General features: G+C 45.4%; 1 protein-coding gene across 1 annotated transcript; it reads right to left on the minus strand.

The window, feature by feature from the left end:
• Positions 1-4803: 4803 nt before the first annotated feature.
• LOC139668228 (opsin-5-like) lies at positions 4804-11205 on the minus strand. Its single transcript, XM_071547751.1, has 4 exons — positions 11133-11205; positions 7449-7742; positions 6524-6855; positions 4804-5136 (listed from the first exon to the last, which is right to left on the minus strand). Exons 1-4 carry the CDS (start codon positions 11203-11205, stop codon positions 4804-4806), a joined length of 1032 nt encoding a protein of 343 aa, XP_071403852.1.
• Between the last annotated feature and the right edge of the window lie 9996 nt (positions 11206-21201).

The raw sequence follows: 21201 nt of genomic DNA on the forward strand, positions 1-21201 counted from the left end.
CTCTGGGGTGACTGTGCTGTGGTTGCAAATATAAGGTGCCCAGACTCACTCCTGAGGGAGCTGCTTGTATCCTGCTCCTGTGTCTGGAAAGATCATTTAGTTGACAGCACAGTCCAGGGCTGGATGGGAAATATCATGGAATTAATTTATATTATATATATATATATATATATGTAGAATATGTATATACATGGAATTATATTATAATTTGACCATAAATTAAATTCCCAAAACTTAAAAAAAAAAACCAAAACCAAAACAACCATTATTTAATGCTTTACTGACTTTCCTGGTTCTTGCATCAAGGGCAACTCTGCCTTTTAAATCTTCCATATATAAGATAAAACTACATAAAATTCAGAGTTTCTACTGAGGAAGTTTAGTTTTGCTTCTTGCTGAGTCTGAAAATGAAAAATAAATTTGAGCCATATTTGATACACAAACGCCCAGATTCGATTTTTAAAAATTAAGTACATAAACAGTTAATAATAAATCAGGCTATTAAAGTGTTGTATTTAAACCTGAAGAGTACACAGATCTTTGGTCTTTACAGAGTTCTTTCTGCTATAGAGTGTTATACTTTTCCTGTTACATACACTGTAAAAGCATTTCCAAATGGACATGGACCTGTCCTGCTCCCAAGTTTTTTCCCAGTAGAAGCTCCTGTTACATTATATTATTAATGTGGATGTCCTTGTTCCAGTCACTGACCTGCAATCAGCAGGTGGGAGCATTTATTTCACTCAAACATGAAGCAATTGAGCAACTAATAGCAAAAACTCTTGAGGAGGTTGTTACTGAAATATAGTTTCATTTTCCTATCAGGTTATTTTTTAAAGCTAAAAAAATACTGCTAGTTGACTTTTGCCATGAGAAGTCCCTTTTCACTCTTGCATAAAGCTCTCCTGCTTTGTTTTCCCATAGATTTTCCTTCTGTTTTCACACACTCCCCTCTCAGTTACTGGCGTTTTCTCCTGCTGCTCACATTCCTCCCTGCTTTTCCCATTTTCCTGTGCCATGGGCCATCAAAGGTGACTATTTCCCAGAGGATGCTTCACTTCATTGTTTTTGGAGAGAGGGCTGAATGCAGCCTTGTTCATGTGGAGCATCTGTGAGTGACAAGATAAAGTCCTGAAAGCCAACTGAATTTAGGAATTTTTCACAAATTTTTACAAATAAAGCTACTTTGGTGGAATATTTAGGAGAGCTCACAACGCTTCCAGTGCAGGATTTCAGGGGATTTCCTTGTCCTTTCCTGACCCCTAAGTTAGGAATTAATTTGTGCCTTAGTGTGTGTTACAGACTCTGCTGTAACAGGGATTCTCAAGAGCCACAGAAGCCTTTAAGCCTGTCTGTAATCCCACACTTGGCCTTAGCTGTAGTTTATAAAATGAAACTAATTTTTAGGGTTTGAGTGTGGCAAAAGTTTTCAAGAACAGAGTCCATTCACCATTGGTTTAGGTGGTTGTTTAAAATCTGGGCCCAGTCTGCCTATGACTTAACTCTTGTCTTCACCAAACCTTTGCATTAGGTTTGCTGAAGGTTCTACTAGACCAGGAAAGTGTCTCTGCCCATGGCAGGGGATGAGAATGAGATGGTCTTTAAGATCCCTTCCAACCAAACCATTCTGTCATTCTATGTGGTCAGGGGAAGCCAGAGCTGCTGCAGCTACCAATCCATGTTTTGTCTGACATTGCAAACCCTAAGGATAGGTGTTTGTGCCCTTTAAAATCACAAACAGTAAGATGGAAAAAGATTTAAGCTGTGGGAGCTCATTTTCACCTCAGAATCTCTTTGGTTGAACCTGGTGGTGTGGTTGTACTTTTTGTTTAAACTGGATCAGCAAACTGTTCTCTGTTGCAATCCTCTCAGTGCCCCCAGCCAGTGGGGAACTCAGGATCTCAAGAGCTTCCATGGAAGTCATGAGAGCCAGGACTGCACTGCAGGACAGTTTATTGCCAGGATGCTGTACAGAGCATGCCTATAGAAAAAGGGTTGTAAAGCATTGAAACAGGCTGCCCAGGGAAGTGGTGGAGTCACCATCCCTGGAAATGTTCCAGAAATGTGTGGACATGGCACTTGAGGACATGGATTGATAGTGAATGTGATGGTGGTGCTGGGCTGATGATTTTAAAGGTCTTTGCCAACCTTAACAATCACAATTTGTCTCAGGTTTGGCCTAGCTTCTCACCAAACCTGGACTGCCCTCTCCCTCCCCCCTGAGTCCCTGTAGCAAAGGAAAAAAAACCTGAAAAAAACTGAAAAGAGAAGAACTCAAAAGAAACTGAACTGAATTTAAAAGAAATTATATTTTCCTGACATCTGCAAACACATATATACAATGTGTACACACCACGTAGGACCCCACCCCCAGGGAAAAGGGAAAAAGGGGAAAAAACAAACCAAACAACTTGTTAACCAGAAAAGAGGAAGAAACAAAACCAAACCTAAATAAATGAAACAGACAAATGCAATTAAAGGAGAACAAGCATGAAATGATCTCACCCACGTCCCAGGCCAGGAACACCACAAGAACAGAACAGACCATCCAGGCTTCTCCCACACCCAGCACCCCGGAAGAAGGAAAAACTAAACTCCTCCTCTGTTACGTGGAAAACAGGTGTGGAATACTTGTGATGTCTCCTTCCTTAGTTACACCCAGTTACTGAGGAAGCCATGGGTCAAAACCATTACACAATTGCAAACAAATGCTCCAACAGCTTTTGTGGCAGAAGAGCTGTTGTGCCTCATCCAGAAATTGCCTGAGTGCACAGGTGCTTCTGCTGAGAGCTTCCCTCACTTCCCACTGTGCCATTTGGGGTACACAGAAGGCATTCTTCACTGGCTGCCACATTCCCACCTAAGCTCTTCCAACTAAGGCTGCTCAACTCCTTGAACTTGTGTTTTGAGGAGTTGGAGCTATACCTCTGATAGAGCAAGGACCCACAGATCTCTGCAAGACACTCTTAGTGCAGCCACATTGCCATCTTTCCCTGGCAGGGAATATTTCTTGCTATCCATATGGTTTTCAGTCTCTATTGCTTGAAAGTTACACTCTCAGCTGTATTTATTTGGTAACATTTCATGTGCAACCTACGGTTTTCTCTGATGGCTGTTTTACTGCTACAGCCAGGAGCTGGCAGATAGATTGCATTAAAAAACCAAAAGTATAAGAGAAAAACCCTCACAAAAATAATAAATTCCTCTTTAATTATAGCTGTTTCCCCCAAATAAGTTTTGTTTATTTTTAGTATATAAATCTATTTCCAGTAAAGTGGAAGTTCTTGAAAAGAAGATGTGTCTGTGTGTGTGTCTGTATGTGTGTGTGTATGTGTGTCTGTGTGTGTCTGTGTGTCTGTGTCTGTGTGTGTGTGTCTGTGTCTGTGTGTGTCTGTGTGTCTGTGTGTGTGTCTGTGTGTGTCTGTGTGCCTGTGTGTGTGTGTGTGTGTCTGTGTGTCTGTGTGTCTGTATGTCTCTGTGTGTGTGTGTCTGTGTGTCTGTGTGTGTGTGTCTGTGTCTGTGTCTGTGTGTGTGTGTCTGTGTGTGTCTGTGTGCCTGTGTGTGTGTCTGTGTGTCTGTGTGTCTGTGTGTCTGTATGTCTCTGTGTGTGTGTGTGTGTGTGTCTGTGTGTGTGTGTGTCTGTGTCTGTGTGTGTGTGTCTGTGTGTGTCTGTGTGTGTGTGTCTGTGTGTGTCTGTGTGTCTGTGTGTGTGTGTCTGTGTCTGTGTCTGTGTCTGTGTCTGTGTCTCTGTGTCTGTGTCTCTGTGTCTGTGTCTGTGCGTGTGCGTGTGTGTGTCTGTGTGTGTCTCTGTGTGTGTGTCTGTGTGTGTCTGTGTGTGTGTGTCTGTGTGTGTCTGTGTGTGTGTGTCTGTGTGTGTCTGTGTGTCTGTGTCTGTGTGTGTGTGTGTGTGTGTGTGTGTGTCTGTGTCTGTGTGTGTCTCTGTGTGTGTGTGTGTGTGTGTCTGTGTGTGTCTGTGTGTGTGTGTCTGTGTGTGTCTGTGTGCGTGCGTGTGTGTGTGTGTGTGTTTCTGTGTGTGTGTGTCTGTGTGTGTGTCTGTGTGTGTGTCTGTGTGTGTGTCTGTGTCTGTGTGTCTGTGTGTGTCTGTGTGTGTGTGTGTCTGTGTGTGTGTCTGTGTGTGTCTGTGTGTGTGTCTGTGTGTGTGTGTGTCTCTGTGTGTGTGTGTGTGTGTGTCTGTGTGTGTGTGTGTCTGTGTGTGTGTCTGTGTGTGTCTGTGTGCGTGTCTGTGTGTGTGTGTGTGTCTGTGTGTGTGTGTGTCTGTGTGTGTGTGTGTGTGTCTGTGTGTCTGTGTGTCTGTGTGTGTCTGTGTCTGTGTCTGTGTGTCTGTGTCTCTGTGTCTGTGTCTGTGCGTGTGTGTGTGTCTGTGTGTGTGTGTCTGTGTGTCTGTGTGTGTGTCTGTGTGTCTGTGTGTGTCTGTGTGTGTGTCTGTGTGTGTCTGTGTCTGTGTCTGTGTGTGTGTGTCTGTGTGTGTCTGTGTCTGTGTCTGTGTGTGTGTGTCTGTGTGTGTCTGTGTGTGTCTGTGTGTGTGTGTGTGTGTCTGTGTGTGTGTGTGTCTGTGTGTGTGTGTGTCTGTGTGTGTGTCTGTGTGTGTGTCTGTGTGTGTGTGTGTGTAGCCTAAAGCCAATATTTCAGAGTTGCTTAAAAATATATACTTAAACCTCTGCATTTGGCATGAGATGTGGAGTGACCGTGCCATGTGCTGCATCCCTACTTACTTAGGCCCAGGACTGAGCCCAGGCTTGACCTGTGCTGTGAGCCCATGGCTGCATTTCAACGAGCCACAGCTCACACGTTTTCCACTTTGGCCACCGAGGAGAGACGGATGTTGTCCCTCCCACTCCACATCATGGACACGGGGTTCTCCACGGAGTTGTCGGAGCTGAAGGAATGGACTGGCCAGCCACAGCAACACTGCAACTTTTTAATTTCACACCGGAAAGTTTTGCTGAAGATGTAGTAAATGAAAGGGTTGTAGGCCGTGGAGGACTTGGCGAACAGGCAGGGCAGCAGCGTCACGATGGGCTGCAGGGAGGCGCTGGAGTTGAATATGGACCAGAAGCTGGCGGCTGCATAGGGGGTCCATGAACTCAGGAACCCCACAGAGATGAGCACAGCCATCTGGAAGGGAACACAGAGCTTCAGTTCACAGCAGGCACGACACAGTCTGATAGCCCAGCACACGGTGTGCGGGTGAAACCACACCTGAACCACCTGAACTGCCTGAAGTTGTGCCATGAGCACAGTAGCACTGGACAGTTCAGAAAGGCTTTTATTCACACCCAGCAGATCTACATGGTGTGTTTCTTATGAGGCAGTTGTTGTTTTCATCTCCATCCCTGTCTTATCCTTGGAGATACCAGACTGTACAGCCTCTGAATAGACTTTCCCCCTGTGCTGGGCACTGGCGAGGCTCCACCTCGAATCCTGGGGTCAGTTTTGGGCCCCTCATGACAAAAAAGACATCGAGGCACTGGAGTGAGTCCAGAGAAGGGCAGCAGAGATGGGGAAGGGCCTGGAGCACAAGTCTGATAAGGAGCAGCTGGGGTGCTCAGCCTGGAGAAAAGGAGGCTCAGGGAGGACCTCATCACTCTACAACTCCCTGAAAACCAGGTGGGGGTCAGTCTCTTCTCTCAGGTAAGAAATGATAGGACAAGAGGAAATGCCCTCAAGTTGTGCCAGGGGAGGTTTAGATTGGATATTGTGAAAAAAGTCTTCACTAAAAGGGTTGTGAACCATTGGAACAGGCTGCCCAGTTAAGTGGTGGCATCACCATCCCTGGAAGCACTAACAAGCATGTAGATGTGATGCTTAGGGTCATGGTTCAAGAGTGGACTTGGCAGTTCTGGGTTAATGGTTGGACTTGATCTTAAAGTCTTTTCCAACCTTAATGATCCAGTGATTCTCTGACTGGCCTCTAGAAAGCTTGGCTCAATTCTGCTTTTCCACAAGAAATGCACAACAGAAGTGCATATTTGAAAAAATGTATTAAAAAATCCTGTTTCCAGAGGGAATTTCTGTGTAGCTCTCACTCAGCGTAGCCAGTCTGTCAGTTAAGAACACCTGGGATGACAGAACAAGACCTCCATTCCACCTACAACAGGAAAGGATTCAACAGCTATTGCAGCATAACTAGAAATCTATGTTCATGAAAATCTTGGATGCAACCACCTAAAGATTTCACAAGCTATATTGTCAACAAGGTATTGACTTGTGATAAATTGTCCTGACCAAGCTGCTGAAATGACAAAGTTTTCAGGAGCTCCGTGCTCCTCTGAGGAGTGAGAGTAGGGATGAGACTGGAACCACATCTCCAGCTTTGGTCAGTAGCAGACAAAAGCAATGAAGGGTCATCATGAGGGAGAAAGTCATCATGGGGATTGGACTAAATGATCTTTAAAGGTCATTTAAAGATAATTCTATGGTTCTATGTTCCCTTCATAAGCCAAGCCAGCTCTCTGCAACCTCCAGATGATTGCAGACTCTTCTTATCATTAGGATAACTCACCAGTGTCAGCTTCTTCTCCAGTCTGGCTGCATGAGGGATCCTGTCAATACTCTGGATCTCTTGGTATGCTTTATGAACCTTCCAGGCAATTCCCAAGTAACAGGCAATGATGGTCAGTGCAGGCAGGACTGTGCACAGCAGGAACATGCTCAGGATGAAGGAAAAGCCATTGGAGGAGTTGTGGAACTTGCTCCAGGCTATTGTGCAAGAGATGCCAAAGGGCTCAGGGCCATAGTAGCCCCAGCCTACCAAGGGCAGGATGGCCCAGAGCAAGGAGTAGAGCCATATGAAAGCAATCAAGATGAAGACAGTGTTCTTGGTGATTTTGTTACCTGCAAGAAAAAGGAAGAGCAAGTATATATGGATCTCACCTCAGCCACGTCATTTCTGCCATAACTTCTCCTGAAACAGAAGGATGGTGGCTACAGGTACACCTGGGCTGCTCCTGCAGATCCCTAACTTTTGGCCTTCTTGAGAAACAGTGTCCATATATTGGGTGAGACCCGAACACAACCCTCAGTGCTCATCTAAAGCTTTGTAAGTCAGGCAGCTTTACATGATCAAATTGACCCCAAATGTACTGTGGTCCCAGACCAGGAATGACAGGAGAATAAACCTTTCTCAAATTCCAGTATGTCTGTTTGGATACAAATAGGAAGGGAAGACTGTCTGGTCCAGCAAAACATTTGGGCTCTCCACTCTCAGGTGGGTTCACTTGGTAAAGCTGAGAAGGGAAAAACCTCACTGTTTAATAAAGAATTTAATCAGATCCTTCTGGGAACATCAGGATTTGATATTAGACTAAAAGCTGAGGCTTATTCTACTGTCACTGCCTGATACTCCATGCCATATTCCAGAAAGGACCTCCCTGAACAATCCAGCCCAAACGCAGCACTACGAGGTTACCAGACAGGTGAGGACTCACTGTTGGATTTGGATGAATTGGTGACCAGGAACCGGATGACAGCCATGGCACAGAGGGTCATCATGCTGCAGACTCCAAACAGGAAACCCATCAGGGCATAGTAAATGCAGGAGGCATCTCCTCCCAGCCAGGCGTGGTTCCAGGCAGAGGCGATGGCCAGCGGGTACATGCTGATGGCCATTCCAATGTCTGCCACTGCCAAGTTGACTGTGAGCAGCTCTGGTGACTTCAGAAGGGAAGAGCGTTTCACAGCAGTAGCAAGGACAGCTGAATTCCCAAGGATTGTCAGGATGGCTGAAAGAGAGGAATCAGCATATACAGATTGTCAGAGTTAACACATTTGTGAAATCCCTTGAAAGGATGGGAAGTACCAGAAAAGGGGCTACAGGAGAGCTGAGGAGGGACTTTTTACAAGGGTATGTAGTGATAAGATAAGGGGGATTGACTAAAAACTGAAAGAGAGCAGGTTTGGATTGGATATTAGGAAGAAATTCTTCCCTGTGAGGGTGGTGAGGCCCTGGCACAGACTGCCTAGAGAAGCTGCAGCTGTCCCATCCTTGGAAGTGTCCAAGAGCAGATTGGACAGGGCTCAGAGCAATCTGGTGTAGTGGAAAGTATCCCTGCCCATGGCAGAGGGACTGGAATGTTTCCCTTGTCTTATCACTATCTGCCTGTGTAAAAAGTCACTCTCCCTCTTTTTCATAAGCCCCCTGAGGCAATGAGGTCTCAGAGCCTTCTCTTTTCCAGGCTGAACATTCCCAGCTCTCCCAGCCTGTCTCCAGAGCAGAAGGACTCAAGCCCTCTGAGCATCTTTGTGGCCTCCTCTGGACTCACTGTGGCAAGAGCATGTCTTTCTTGTGCTGAGAAAGGATATCCTCTCTTCTCCTTCCCTCTGAAGTATCCCAGCTGTCCTGCCTGTCCTTTCTCATCTACGTGCCCTCCACTTCCCAAAGCCTTTCCTCTTTGTGTCACATCTTCCACTGGAACCCCAGCACAAGCCTGTTGGGCTCTGAGCTGCCTCAGAGGTGTGGATGTGCTGGCTGGGCAGCTCAGGGTCCTCACTGCCCCCTGAGAATCCCCATGTGCAGCAGTTCAGACTCCCCACTGTTCTGGTGGTCTCTGAATGCAGCGGGACCATAGAAATTGTTTAGCCAGGGGCAGGCAACAGACTCAGATCTTGTTTTGCAAAAGGACCTGTCAGACATACATTATTCAGGTGTGACATAGGGCTTCAAAGTGACAGCAGTGTCAGAAGTACATGTACCAAACAACCCATTTTCTCTTTTTTTTCAAGTGAACATGGTGCTGGAGAGACATTTTGATCAAAGGTTTCCTGTGAAGGTGTCCTCTAAAGTCAGACATGAAAGAGAGAGACAGAAAAAGATTCTGTCAGGTTCCCCTGTGGGTGTGGATGCAGGGAGGCTGCATTTGCTCACAAATAACACTTAACCAAGTGCCCACAAGGGAGTTAATACAGGCACATGAAACAAAATGGAATAAATATATTGGCATAAGTACAAATATTGCAGAGATGTCGTGAGAAAGGCTTAAACAAAATGAAGATAGAACCTGAGACCCCACATCCCTCATTCTTTAACTTTTTGACAAGACACATTCATTTGGCACCTCTGGACACCCTTGAAGAGTTCCCTGAGCTCTCAGGAGCTGTATGTCTGCTTGGGGTCATGTGCTGACAGAAAGCAACCTGCAGGTTGGTGGGAAGAGCACTCTCAAGAAAAATGACAGCCACAGACTGGGACATGGAATCAGAATCCTTTGGGTTGGAAAAGACCTCTGAGATCATTGAGTCCAACCATTAACCCAACAGTGCCAAGTGCCACATCTACATGTCTTTTCAATCCCTCCAGGGATGGTCATTCCATCATTTCCCTGGGCAGTCTGTCCCAATGCTTGACAACCCTACTGGTGAACAATTTTTTCCTAATATCCAAATGAAACCACCCCTGGCACAATTTGAGGCTGTTTCATCTCATATCACTTGTTACTTAGGAGAACAGACTGATCCCCACCTGGCTACAACCTCCTGTCAGGGAGCTGTAGAGAGCAAGAAGGTCCCCCCCAAGCCTCCTTTCCTCCAGGCTGAGCCGCTCCAACTCCCTCAGCTTTTCCTCATCCGACTTGTGCTCCAGACCCTTCCCCAGCTCTGTTGCTTTTCTCTGGACTCACTCCAGCAGCCCAGAGTGTTTCTTGCAGTGGCAGGCCCAAAACTGAGCATCCTCAGGCTTCAGAAAGAAAATGAATGCAGTTCACTTTCTCCTGTAAGAGCCCCAGTTGATATGCAAGAGGTAGGAAGCACCTCCAGGCCCACTCTCTCTTTTCCCTTGACAGGTCTTCCCCTCCATCCCACTGCCTGTGGTGCTACTGCCTGGCATGGGACAGAGCTGTAACTGGGGTCCAGTAATCAAACAACCAGTGGTGAGTGCTGCAGCCCATGCCCTGGCCTTGTTTCCTAATAAAAACCTAATTTCAAGGGACAAATAGGCAGCCCTAATGAGATGGCAAAGCTATGAATAAATACAACACAGTTTCCAGTTAAACTGGCTCCTTGATTTCTGAGAGTCCCCACACAATGCAGTGAGCCTGGCTGCCACACAGGGCTCCTGATCCAGTGCTGGAAGCTGTGCCTGAAGTTTCAGTGCCTAGAAGTCCTTTAGGAGAGGTGTGAGAGACTGTAGGATTGTGGCACACCATCAGCATGGGAGGCTCCAGCCTCCAGCCCTTTGTTACTGCCCCTTCCCATTACCTTAATTGCATCTAAAACTTCACATTTTTAAGAGAAGACAGCTGGCATTCTGACTTGGATTAATAGAAAAACCACTGGTTGGTTTGCAGACAGGATTTTCCTCACCCTGAGTTGTATTGTACTCTGTCAGAACAGGGAGGACTGTGCAGAGCAGAGGCAGATGTGACATGCCCAGCACTGCTGCCCAAACCCTCTGTATTAAAACACACCAAAATACAGCCTTGTCTTTCTGATCTCAAGCTTTTAAATGAGCTTAAGGGAGGAAGGTACTTTCAGCTTGGCAAAATTCAGGTGCAGATCATGCCCAAATCAATTCCACTGCTCCCCAAATCCACAACAGTAGGAAACAGATCCCTGTGTACATGCAACAAGCAGGCAAGGAAGAGAACACTTCAGTGAAGCCACTCTGGAGCAGGCTGGTAGATATCCCCACCTGTATTGTCAGCCTGCCTGCAGCAGGGCAAACAGGCTGCTACAAAAACCAGAACTATTTGGAAACAGTTTCCAGTAAGAGTTTCCATAAGAGTTCATCCTACCAAGACACAGCAGAATGACACTCCCCCACCAAGAGACAACAGCAGCTTTCCCCTGATCAGTCCCATGAAATGAGCTGCCTCAACTCAGCTCACATGGCTGAGATGCCAAGGTAAGAGATAAACAACTTATTTTAAATACTTGTGATGCCACAGAGGCAAATTCATGCTGGCAATTCTTGAGCATCAAAACAAAGCATTGCAAATGTGAGAGTGGAGATTGATCCTGGCATCCAACTGAGTCTAAGGCTCTAAGCAGGGGAACCTGTATGGATACCAATTCCTTGCCATTTCCCTCCAGCTTCCCCTGTCTGACCACAGCACAGACAGGGAGTCCCTGTGTGCCTGTTCACAGGCTCCAAGCAAGTGAGCAGGCTGTGAACTCACCTATGATCAGAAGAAAGACTCCAGCTCCATAATCCACTACCGGGTGGAGTTTGGAAATGTACTGCTCCTCCATTGTCCCTGGTGGAGGTGGGTGAAGGTTTCAAACCGAAGGTGAAGTGCCTGAAGAAGAGAAGAGGCTCGTCCTCATGGTTTGCCTGCTGCAGGTGTCAGCGGGGTGGTGTGTGCTGTCAGTGCAGGGACCCTCCTGCTCTCCCCTTCTCGCTCCCTCTGCTGTGGCAGGGGAGAAGCTTGGAGTGAGAGGAGAGCTCTGTCCCTGGGGGGCAGAGTGAAAGCCAGGCAGAGCCACTGTGCCAGAGCAATCCCGCCTGCCTGGCTGGCAGAGCATCTCCCCACCCACCCCTGCTCTTCCACCCCTCTGCTCCTTGGCTTGTCCAGAAAATTCACAATGCCATTTCCCTCAGATGAAAAAACCAATTAAATTTCCAACCATCAGCAGCCAGGCTGAAGGATCAGGCAGAGGGAGGAAAGCTGGGAGAGTTGTTTTCCAGGTTTGTGGCTGAATATTGGAGACACAAGGTTGGGGGGTGTTGGAGTGTTAGAGGAAAGCTGTTTGGTGCAGGGGCTCAGCAGGGTCAGAGTCCCACTGCTGAAGGCAGGACTGTCAGAGCTGCTCCAGGACAAAACTAGAGGATGCTCAGTCTGGTGTCAACGGCTGTAGAGCATCAGAGCACCAAACTCTGAGGTCACTCCTGTGACCCTCCAGTGTTTTGCCCTGGCAAACAGCCACAGCAGGGCCTCATCTGCATGTTTACCTTTGCCTTAAGATATCTGAGCCCAAAATCATCACAGTCAAAAATAATCAAATCATCATAATGAGCAGTGTGGTCTAGTGGAAGGTGTCCCTGCCTGTGGAAGTGGACAGTCTTTAAGGTCCCTTCCAACTCAAGCCTTTCTATGATTCTGTGATAATGCTCTCTCAGTCTGTATAAAACACTGCCAAGTTTGGCTCCAGTCTCCAAATTTTGTCACAGGCTCATCTCTCTGTTTCCCTATACAGGTCTAGATTTTGGTGCACAGCTCTGCAGTTGAAATGTCATTAATCTCACTTGGAATTGGGGCAGCACCCAGCACAGTGAAGAACTCATCTATTCTAAATTATTTAATTCCAGTACCTGAATATGCTAAGCTGCATTAGCATCATTCTTTGCTTGGCCTATTTCACTCTGTTCAGACACAGGAGGATGCCCCATCCCTGGATGGGACGACCTGGTCTAGTTGAAGGTGTCCCTGCCCACGGCAGGGGAGTTGGAATGAGATGACCTTCAAGGTCCCTTCCAAGCCACACTGTTCTATGATGCTGTGAGAGTGAGCTGTAAAATTTACAAGAGCACAGAGGCAGCACATGTGCAATCGAGGTGGAATTTAAGTGCTCAGGTACAGCAGTAACAGCCTAAATTGTGAAAAACTTGGGAATCTGGGACACTTCAAAAGTCTTAAGTTTCAGCAGGGTTTTGCATATCTCCAAGCAGAGAGACTCCACAACACTTGTTCCAGTGCCTCTGTGGTGTCATTCAAAGCCTCATAAAGACAACACCTAACCCACAAAATCAAGCACCTGCTCATTAGTTGTCCAGTGCAATGTCCTTCACCAAATATTCTTTGGCAGCAGATATTCAGCTTAGTGGGGTTGGTTGTTGCAATGCTCTCAAGCCATGGGTGTACAAGCAAGTATCAACTTAGTCTAGGAATGTAGACTATATACAATTGTCCTGGGTTGAGCTGGCAAAACCCCAACTGTCCAAGACAGAGTGAAGAGGGTTCCTCCTCCCCACAACCAGCCAAGGGGAAAAGAAGAGGGAGAGGAAAAAAAAACCCCAAAAGCAGGTTTATGCTGAAACTAACTACATGTATTTATAGAGAAAAGAGAAAATTAAGAGGAAACTACAATATAACACACACTTACACAAGTTATATATAACAAGGAATAACTTCCCACTCCCCAATTAATACAAAGCAAAGTCTATTACAGTAGATCTGTAAGTACTCTGAGAGACACACAGCAAGAAACAGAAAGAGTAGCAACAAAATGTTTCTACTTCCCTGAATGCAAACAAAATGCAAGCAGGGGCAGCAGGAGCAGGGCCTGCTCCAAGACAAAAGTTGGATCACATCTGGCTTGTACCTCGGCCATGGCAGAACTGCCCAAGCCACTCCCACACACTGGATTTACCCCCTTTGAGATGATGTAGTATGGTATGGAATACAAGATTATTGGCTGGAAGAAGTCAGCTGTGAGCTGGTCCAGCCCAGCTTAAATCAGCTGACAATCCTAGGCCTAGCTGAACTTTAAAACCTAAGTTTAGGCCCACCTGGCTAAACCCATAACATAAAATCAAGCACCTGCTCATTAGTTGTCCAGTGCAGATGTCCTTCACCAAATATTCTTTGGCAGCAGATATTCAGCTTAGTGGGGTTGGTTGTTGCAATGCTCTCAAGCCATGGGTCTACAAGCAAGTATCAACTTAGTCTAGGAATGTAGACTGTATACAATATTAATTATGAAAGGAATTTCTTCTACAAAAGGCTAAAACTGAGCAGACATGATGTCTCAAAAACACACTTACTATTGAGAGTTTTAAATAACTTGATCGATTCAGTGTAGTCTGGTCAAGAAAGAGAGGTTCTCATTTGATCCCAATTTGGGAAAGAAATGTTTGCTACAGCAGCAAAAGACACAGTAAATCCTGTGACAGAAAGTAGAATTTTGCTGCATTCTGCCAATCAGTCCAGGACAGTGCACACAAACCCATGGTATTGGTAACCTACACAAGGCCAGGTCACCAGAAAGATGCTGGAATCTGACTGTTCACCTGATAAATTCACAGAGCAATTGCTGGCACTCTTTTGGGCTAGGCCAGCTAGCACTGTCCTAAGTCATTCCCAGGCACAGGTCAGCTGAAATGAGCCCAGGAGATTTCCCAGGAGGCAGGAAGGTCGTTGGTTTTGAAGACAAAGTGTTTAGTTCCCTAGTACAGATGTTGCCCTGGGTTTTGCTCTTATTCTGAGTGCCAATAGTTAGATGAGAAATAGATTCTCAAGGTGCTGCCATTAGATGAGGAATTTCAAAGCATTATCAGTGCTCTAATAGAGCTTACAATTCTGATAAAATTCTTTCTGATAAAATTCCCTTCTGCTTTCCCACTTGTTGCATGGTCTGTCCTCTCACTGCTGAAATGACACTGCAATTTTTCAGGCAATTAAAACATTGTGCTGAGAATTTAATTTCTCTCTGGTGACTCCACTGACTACATCAGGAGCCTGGTCCTCTGCCAGCTCTTGTGGGCACCTTAGGATTACACTGTGTGGCTATTTCATGCTGGTTTAGATGGCATTTCATTTATTGTGAAACCCTCAACTTAGCATTCACATGGGGTAGGATTACATCAACAGTTCAGTTATGAAATGGAAGAAAATTAATGATTAAAACCAGAAGAGTTGACTGATTCCACATCCAGTGCATCATTCATGTGTTGTTTAACAATGACAAGTTGTACTCATCATTACCTTCCAGCACATCAGATCAATCCAGATGATCTGTTTACAATCAAAGCAAAGTTTCTACATCTTGACAGACCCAGACCTGGGTGGGGGATCATATTTTAGAATTGTTTTGTGAAATTTATTTTTAATTTAAGAAAGCATTCCTGAAATAAGACAGATAGAAGAATAAAGTTGCTACCTACTCATTTCTGAAAGGTTATGTGAAACTTTAAACAAAAAATGAACTCACCCTGAAACTACAGATACATATTTGATGCAAATGTAGACATATATATGACAATATATATGACAGGTTCCCATTGTTGACATAAAACAGGGTATGAGTTGAGGAATTACTTGATGCTACCAAGTGAGAATGTCCTACAACTTTATTTTTACTTTCCACAGGGAAAAAAAATCTGATTCTGTAGGAACAAGGGAATTGTTCTGAATTGTCAATTTGCCACTATGTAGTTGTTCATTTTGCAGAGATAAAATGCCTCAATGTTTGTTGTTGCTTGGACCAAGAATACTGAGTTGGGTATGGTGCCATATATCAAAATCATTGATATCTCCTGCTATTTGGGGAGGGCTATGACTCGGTGTCCTTACCTGTACAGGATTTATATCCTTCAAAAATAGTCCTGTATCATTTAGAAGAAGGCATGACTTTGTTATTCCTGTTTGTCTCTGGCTGCTCTGTCCAGATCTTCTCTTTGTGAAGACGGAGATTCAGGCTGAGCAGAGTCCTGCCAACAGTCCATGTGGACAGTCCTTTCCTTTGATGCACACTCAAACTTCTTCCTTAACAAATACCACCTTTTTCAAACTCCTTGGAGGAGATGACTTCATCATATTCTCCAGGAATTCCTTCAACTTCCTTCCATCTAAACATTCATCTATTTCTGCAGTCTTACTTTTGGAAGCTCATCTTTGAGCTGAGCCCTCTAGCTGAGCCTCCAGCTTTCACCTCCATTAATGAAAACCAGAACCAGCATTTTAAGTGGAATTCTCAGAGTCTGCTCATGAAGTTGTATGTTTTCAACAACCAAATCCTGTTTAAGCTGGTATTTGCAACTTCAAGCATAGTAATTTTTAAATTGTTTTCTTCTGGATGTCTGCACTGACTGGCAAGTTATTGCCTGAGGGGTTATTTATTTACAAAGTCTAAATGCAGTGTAGGGACACGAAGCTCCCAGCTTCTCCCAGCAGGAACTGAAGATAGCTTCCCCCTTGAAGAATACACTTTGGATCAATATATTTTGCTTTATTGTTAAAATCATTTTTACATATAATAGTTGGCTGTTGGTTAACCCAGTCCAAGTGAGGACAGATCTCCACCACAGCATGTAGACACTCACAAGCAAGACCTGAGTTGAGCACAAAATGGGCTCCAAACCCAAAACCATGCACAGGACTGAAAGATAATCCATAATGGGAAGTGGAGGGGCAGACACTGATCTCTTCTCTCTGGTGACCAGTGACAGAAGCCAAGGGAATGGCAAGAAGATGAATCAGGGGAGTTTTAGTTAGTTATTAGGAAAAGTCTTTTTGGAACAGGCTCCCCAGGGCAGTAGGCACAGCACCAAGGCTGACAGAGTTGAAGAAGCATTTGGATGATACACTCAGGCTAAAGTAAACAAACTTTCATGGAGAGAAAGGACTTCACCAACAAGCTTATGAAGTTTATAGTGAAGACCATTTCTTTCACACAGCACACGGTTTGTACAGGGTTAGAGGTGCATCTTATTGGCTAAAAGGGTCTCACCCCAACACCCTAGAACTTCTGATTGGTTAAAAGCCTCTCTCTCACAAGTCTGGTGTTTGTATTATCTCATCCCGATGTTTTGAGGTCCATGTCTGGAGATCAGGAAGGCAGTTGAGACGTTCTCATGAAAACACTTGCAAGGAGTGACCGTCGCCTACCGGACAAACAGCAGGTGTGTCCTTGCAGGCTGAAGTATCAGCATGATTCTCACAGAGCTAAAGCAGTTTGGATTGCTCAGAAATTCACTTTTTGCAAGCAATCTCACAACATCAGGCACATGGTGTGACTCTTGGGGATGGTCCTGTGCAGGGCCAGGGTTGGACTCAATGATCCTTGTGGGTCTCTTCCAACTCAGCATATTCTGTGATTTATTAACAACATCATCACTTGTTTGTAGCTGGGAACCACTGACACTCATTCTGCACTGGTGAAAAGGAGAGGACAAGGTGTAGAGCTGTGAGCAACCTGGTCTAGTGGAAGGTGTCCCTGCCCATGGCAGGGAAGTTGGAACAAGATGAGCTTTAATGTCCCTTCCAAGCTAAACCATTATATGAAGTCACATATGGAGCTGATCTTTTCAACAGGGTTGCCCTCTCAGGAACAATGTTTTAATTTTTTTTTTAAACAAATATGCAGTGAAAGGCACTAATTTGGAAAGCAATATGAAAACAGCACAAAGATCAAATGTAGCATGAGGTGAGAAGAGAAATATGGCAATGAGATATGAAAAGGTGAATTCAACATGCAAGTGTGAAGAATATTACAGCTATTTCTTACAAAGGTGTGAAAAAGACTAATACAATATGAGTGGAAAGGACATGGCTCTACAGGTGCTAACATAAAACAAAACCTACTGTTATGCAAGAAAAAGAGAAGAATAAAATATATTGCCCATAGTGTGCCCATGGTGGGATTTGACAGTGCAAACCTGCTCAGATTTAAAATGCTGACAGGCCTCAGTTTAACAGTCATATAAACAGCATCAATCCTTTCATTTCCAAGAGTTCAATGACAAAATCATGCCCTGTTATGCTGGGTATTACACAAATAATCCTGTGGGGATGCTTGCTTGCAGTTTGAGTAATTTTGCAACCATTCATTGACATGTATTTTTTGGTAGCAAGCTCCATTGCCTCTTCTTTTGCATTTGGTCCTGCACCCCATTTATTCACTGTTCCTCCATGTCCTCCAGACCATGGGAAAAACTCTTATGATTTGTATAATGGACCTCCCCAAACTCTCCCACCACAAGAATATGTCTGTGCAGTAGCTCTGTACCAACCCCCCCTGCACACCTCTAGGGTGTGCACACCCCTGGGCATGCAGGAGTGTGGCTGAAGAGAAGATGAACAGGGAGGGGATACATTCCAGCCACTCTGCGTTCCAAAAAGCCACATTCAACAGATTGAATCCTTTTGGATTCCCCAGTTCTGTGTGACTGTGGCATGGTGAAAGCAAAGACTTGACTGTCTTTGCTGATCCTGAGCTCAGAAGTGTTCTGGAAGTCTCAAAATAGCAAATAGCACTAGGAGACACAGTGTGTAGGGTTGGGACCCTGCCCACCCAGATCCCTCCAGCAGCACTGGGAGCAGGAAGGGCAGCTCTGCAGGAATCTGCCCAGCTTCAGGACTAGTCCCAGCTCTGCTCCTTTGTCTCTTTTTCCTATGATCTGGAACTGATTTGGATTCTTTCCTCTGATAAATGACAAAACTGAGTCCTCTCCTCTTGGTTGGGAAATCCAGAACCATGTTGAGAGGGAGCATCTCTCCAACAGCACAGGTGGAATTGATCCTTCTCTTTGCTCCCTAACTTTGATAGCAGGACTAGGATCTGGCAGAACTGAGACAGGACAAAAGAGTTGGTGTTGGTCTTGAAGGGGAATTTTGGCATAGATGATCACGTGGAATGGCAACCACTGAAGAGCCCTTTTGGACATTGGCATGAGGACAGTGAAATTCACCCAGTGCTGCCTCTAATTGTTAATTGGTTGCATTCCAGCTGCTGCTGGGGTTGCACACTTCATGGAAGGAGGGAAAGGGGGATTTGTCTTAAGGGAACCTTGTTACATTTATGGAAATGTTATAAATGTAAATCCTGAAGTCAGAGGAAAGGTTCCCAGAGTGGAAGATGAGATCAGGGCACTTATACTACTTTTGTGGACAGAGCTGATTGTATCCTGATAATCTTCACCCAAATGGTGTAACCTGGTTGTGTCAACACTATTGAGTCTCTGAACACTCTTTGGGTTCACCCACCTCTATTCCCTGTTCCAGTTTTCCAGAAAGGCAGGGACACAGCAGCCCAGGGCTATGATTCCAGAGGGAGCACGGCGGTGTGTCCCTCACAGACAGACAGACAGCAGGGCAGGGTTCAGGGGCACAGTCCTGTAGCACTGCAGATGAACTCCATGGCACTGCTCTGGCCCTGCTGCTGCCTACTGTGTGCCACTCACCAAGACACTTCCTTCCTCCTGCTGGCCCTGATTTACCCACTGAGACTGTACATTTGCCAGGGCCTGACTGGTGTCCTGCTGTTCCTGCCCAGTGCCTGGTAACAATGCAGCACCATTATTGGCCTGTGCCTCTCAGCACCATTGTGAGACAACAATAGTTTGATGAAAGAGGCCAATTTTCTTTCATATTAGAATTTGGCTAATTTTGCTCTTACTAATTTCTAAATGGACCCACACTGGGAATTCAGAAATGCCAGGATCACAATTTGTTATTTAGAGAAAAGAAAATTTGTTGACTGAACCCTGTAAAAATACAGTGGTAGGTTAGAGTGGAAATTCATGCAGATGCTTCTCTTGGATGGAAAAGAACAGGTTTCCTGGTTCAGCCTGGAACACAAAGTTTAATGGAGTGATGCCAAAGGGGTTTGTGTTCTGATTTTCACATTTTGTAGATTTTAGGAACACAGTAGTTGTAGATTTTTAGAGGGTTAATATTTCTAACAGTTTAAGTTTAATGCCTTTCTATCACTACCCCTGTCCCAGAACAGGGAGCTCAAATTCCTTTAGTTAATTAATCTTGTTTAGACTCCTTTCCAAGGTAGAGCTGAAGGATATCAGAAGGCCCACAGAATGAAACATAAACACAGGTCAGAGTGACCCAAAAGCCAGAACTGGATGAGCTCCAAGAGACCTTTGTGTGCCTGAGGAAGAAGAGCTAATGAAGACAGAGGGTCTTGATGACCCCAGACCCAATTCTGGGGGTTGGACCAGGGGTGGGACTGGGGCTGGACTGAGAAATGTGTAAAGCAATGATTGGAGGGATCTTATTATAAAAGCCATAGAAACAAGAACTGGGACACATGCCTGTCATCCTGTATTCCTGTGGGCTGTAGGCCCTGTGTTATTAAAGGAACTTTACTTTTTATCTTACCCTACACTAACGTTGCTGCTGATGGACTCAATCCCCTCATCTAAATCATCAATAAAGATGTTAAACAGGACTGGACCCAACACTTCAGCTCTCCCAGCCTGTCTCCATAGGAGAAGTGCTTCAACTCTCAGAGCATCTTTGTGGCCTCCTCTGGACTCACTCCAACAATTCAGCATCTTCCTTGTGTTGGGGCCCCAGAGCTGGATGCAGCACTCCAGGCAGGATATCACAAGAGCAAAATATAGAGGAAGAATCACCTCCCTTTTGACCCTCTGCCCAGGTGGTTTTTAATGCAGCCTAGGACACAGTTGCCTTTTTGGGCTGCAAATGCAAGAAATGACCAGTCATTGCCAAGCCATGTCCAGCCTTTCATTGCCCAGCACCCCCAAGTCTTTCCTGACAGGGCTGCTCTCAATCCATTTTCCACCCAGCCTGTGTTGATACCACGAGGTTCACACAGACCCACTCTCAAGCCTGTCTGGGTCCCTGGGGATGGCATCCCACCCTTCTGGCTTGTTGACCTCACCACACAGCTGGTGTTAGAGTTCTGCCTGTGCACAGCACATTCCCTCAGGAACTGGCTGCACGGGATTCAGAGGCTCCCACCCATATGCCAGGGACCATTCCTGGTGGGCAGCTTCCCTGTTGTGCTGGGAGGGAAGCAGGTTCAGGGCCATGGGTCTGAGCTGTGCCACCCACCCCACTTGCCCTGCTGCTCAGAGCACAGCTCTTGGCTTGTTCTGCTCACATCAACACAGAGCGTGGGGGCAGAAGGGGCTTGGCATTGGGGGCTTGTTGAACTCATATCAGGACATGGAGAAAAAGGTTCCCAGGGCACACTTTGACTTATCTGGAAGTGGAGATGCCTGTCACTTGGAGAATCCTTCCCCAGGAGCATTTTCTATTCAGGCTGTGTTGCAAACATGTTTGTTTGTTTGTAGACTCCATGTCCTCACCAGGAGAGAAAGCTCCATATTCATTCAGAAGGGAAGATTCAAGGCCATCTTTATCCATTATGGTTATTTAGAAAAACTCTGACAGCAGGAAGACAACGGGCACAAAACCCGTGAGCTAAATAAAGAACCATAATTATAACCTTTTTTCACTCATCATTTCTGAGATACTGACTTGAAACCACTTTAATGCATGGAGTTGACAGGGTAATATCAATCTATTTTTGCCCATAACTGAATATATTAAAATATTTCTCTGTCACATCTACTGAAGTAGTTTTCATAACCAGAACATTTGAAGAAAACTTATTTATTGACTTGTAACTGAATATATTAAAATCTGTCACATGTAGTTAAATAGATTTCACAGCCCTAACATTAGCACAGAATTCATTTCAGCTAAATAAAACTATTTAAAAGTTTCAGATCTAGTTGAAACTGGTCATCCAGACTTCTCCTGGAGT

Source organism: Pithys albifrons, chromosome 2, assembly GCF_047495875.1.
Source record: "Pithys albifrons albifrons isolate INPA30051 chromosome 2, PitAlb_v1, whole genome shotgun sequence".
Classification (NCBI taxonomy): domain Eukaryota; kingdom Metazoa; phylum Chordata; class Aves; order Passeriformes; family Thamnophilidae; genus Pithys; species Pithys albifrons.

Coding starts and splice junctions, on each gene's coding strand:
- LOC139668228 (XM_071547751.1), bottom strand. CDS start 11,205: ATGGAGGAGCAGTACATTTCCAAACTCCACCCGGTAGTGGATTATGGA. Junction 7,743..11,132: donor AGTCTTTCTTCTGATCATAG/GTGAGTTCACAG, acceptor CCTCTCTTTCAG/CCATCCTGACAATCCTTGGG. Junction 6,856..7,448: donor CAATTCATCCAAATCCAACA/GTGAGTCCTCAC, acceptor TTTTTCTTGCAG/GTAACAAAATCACCAAGAAC.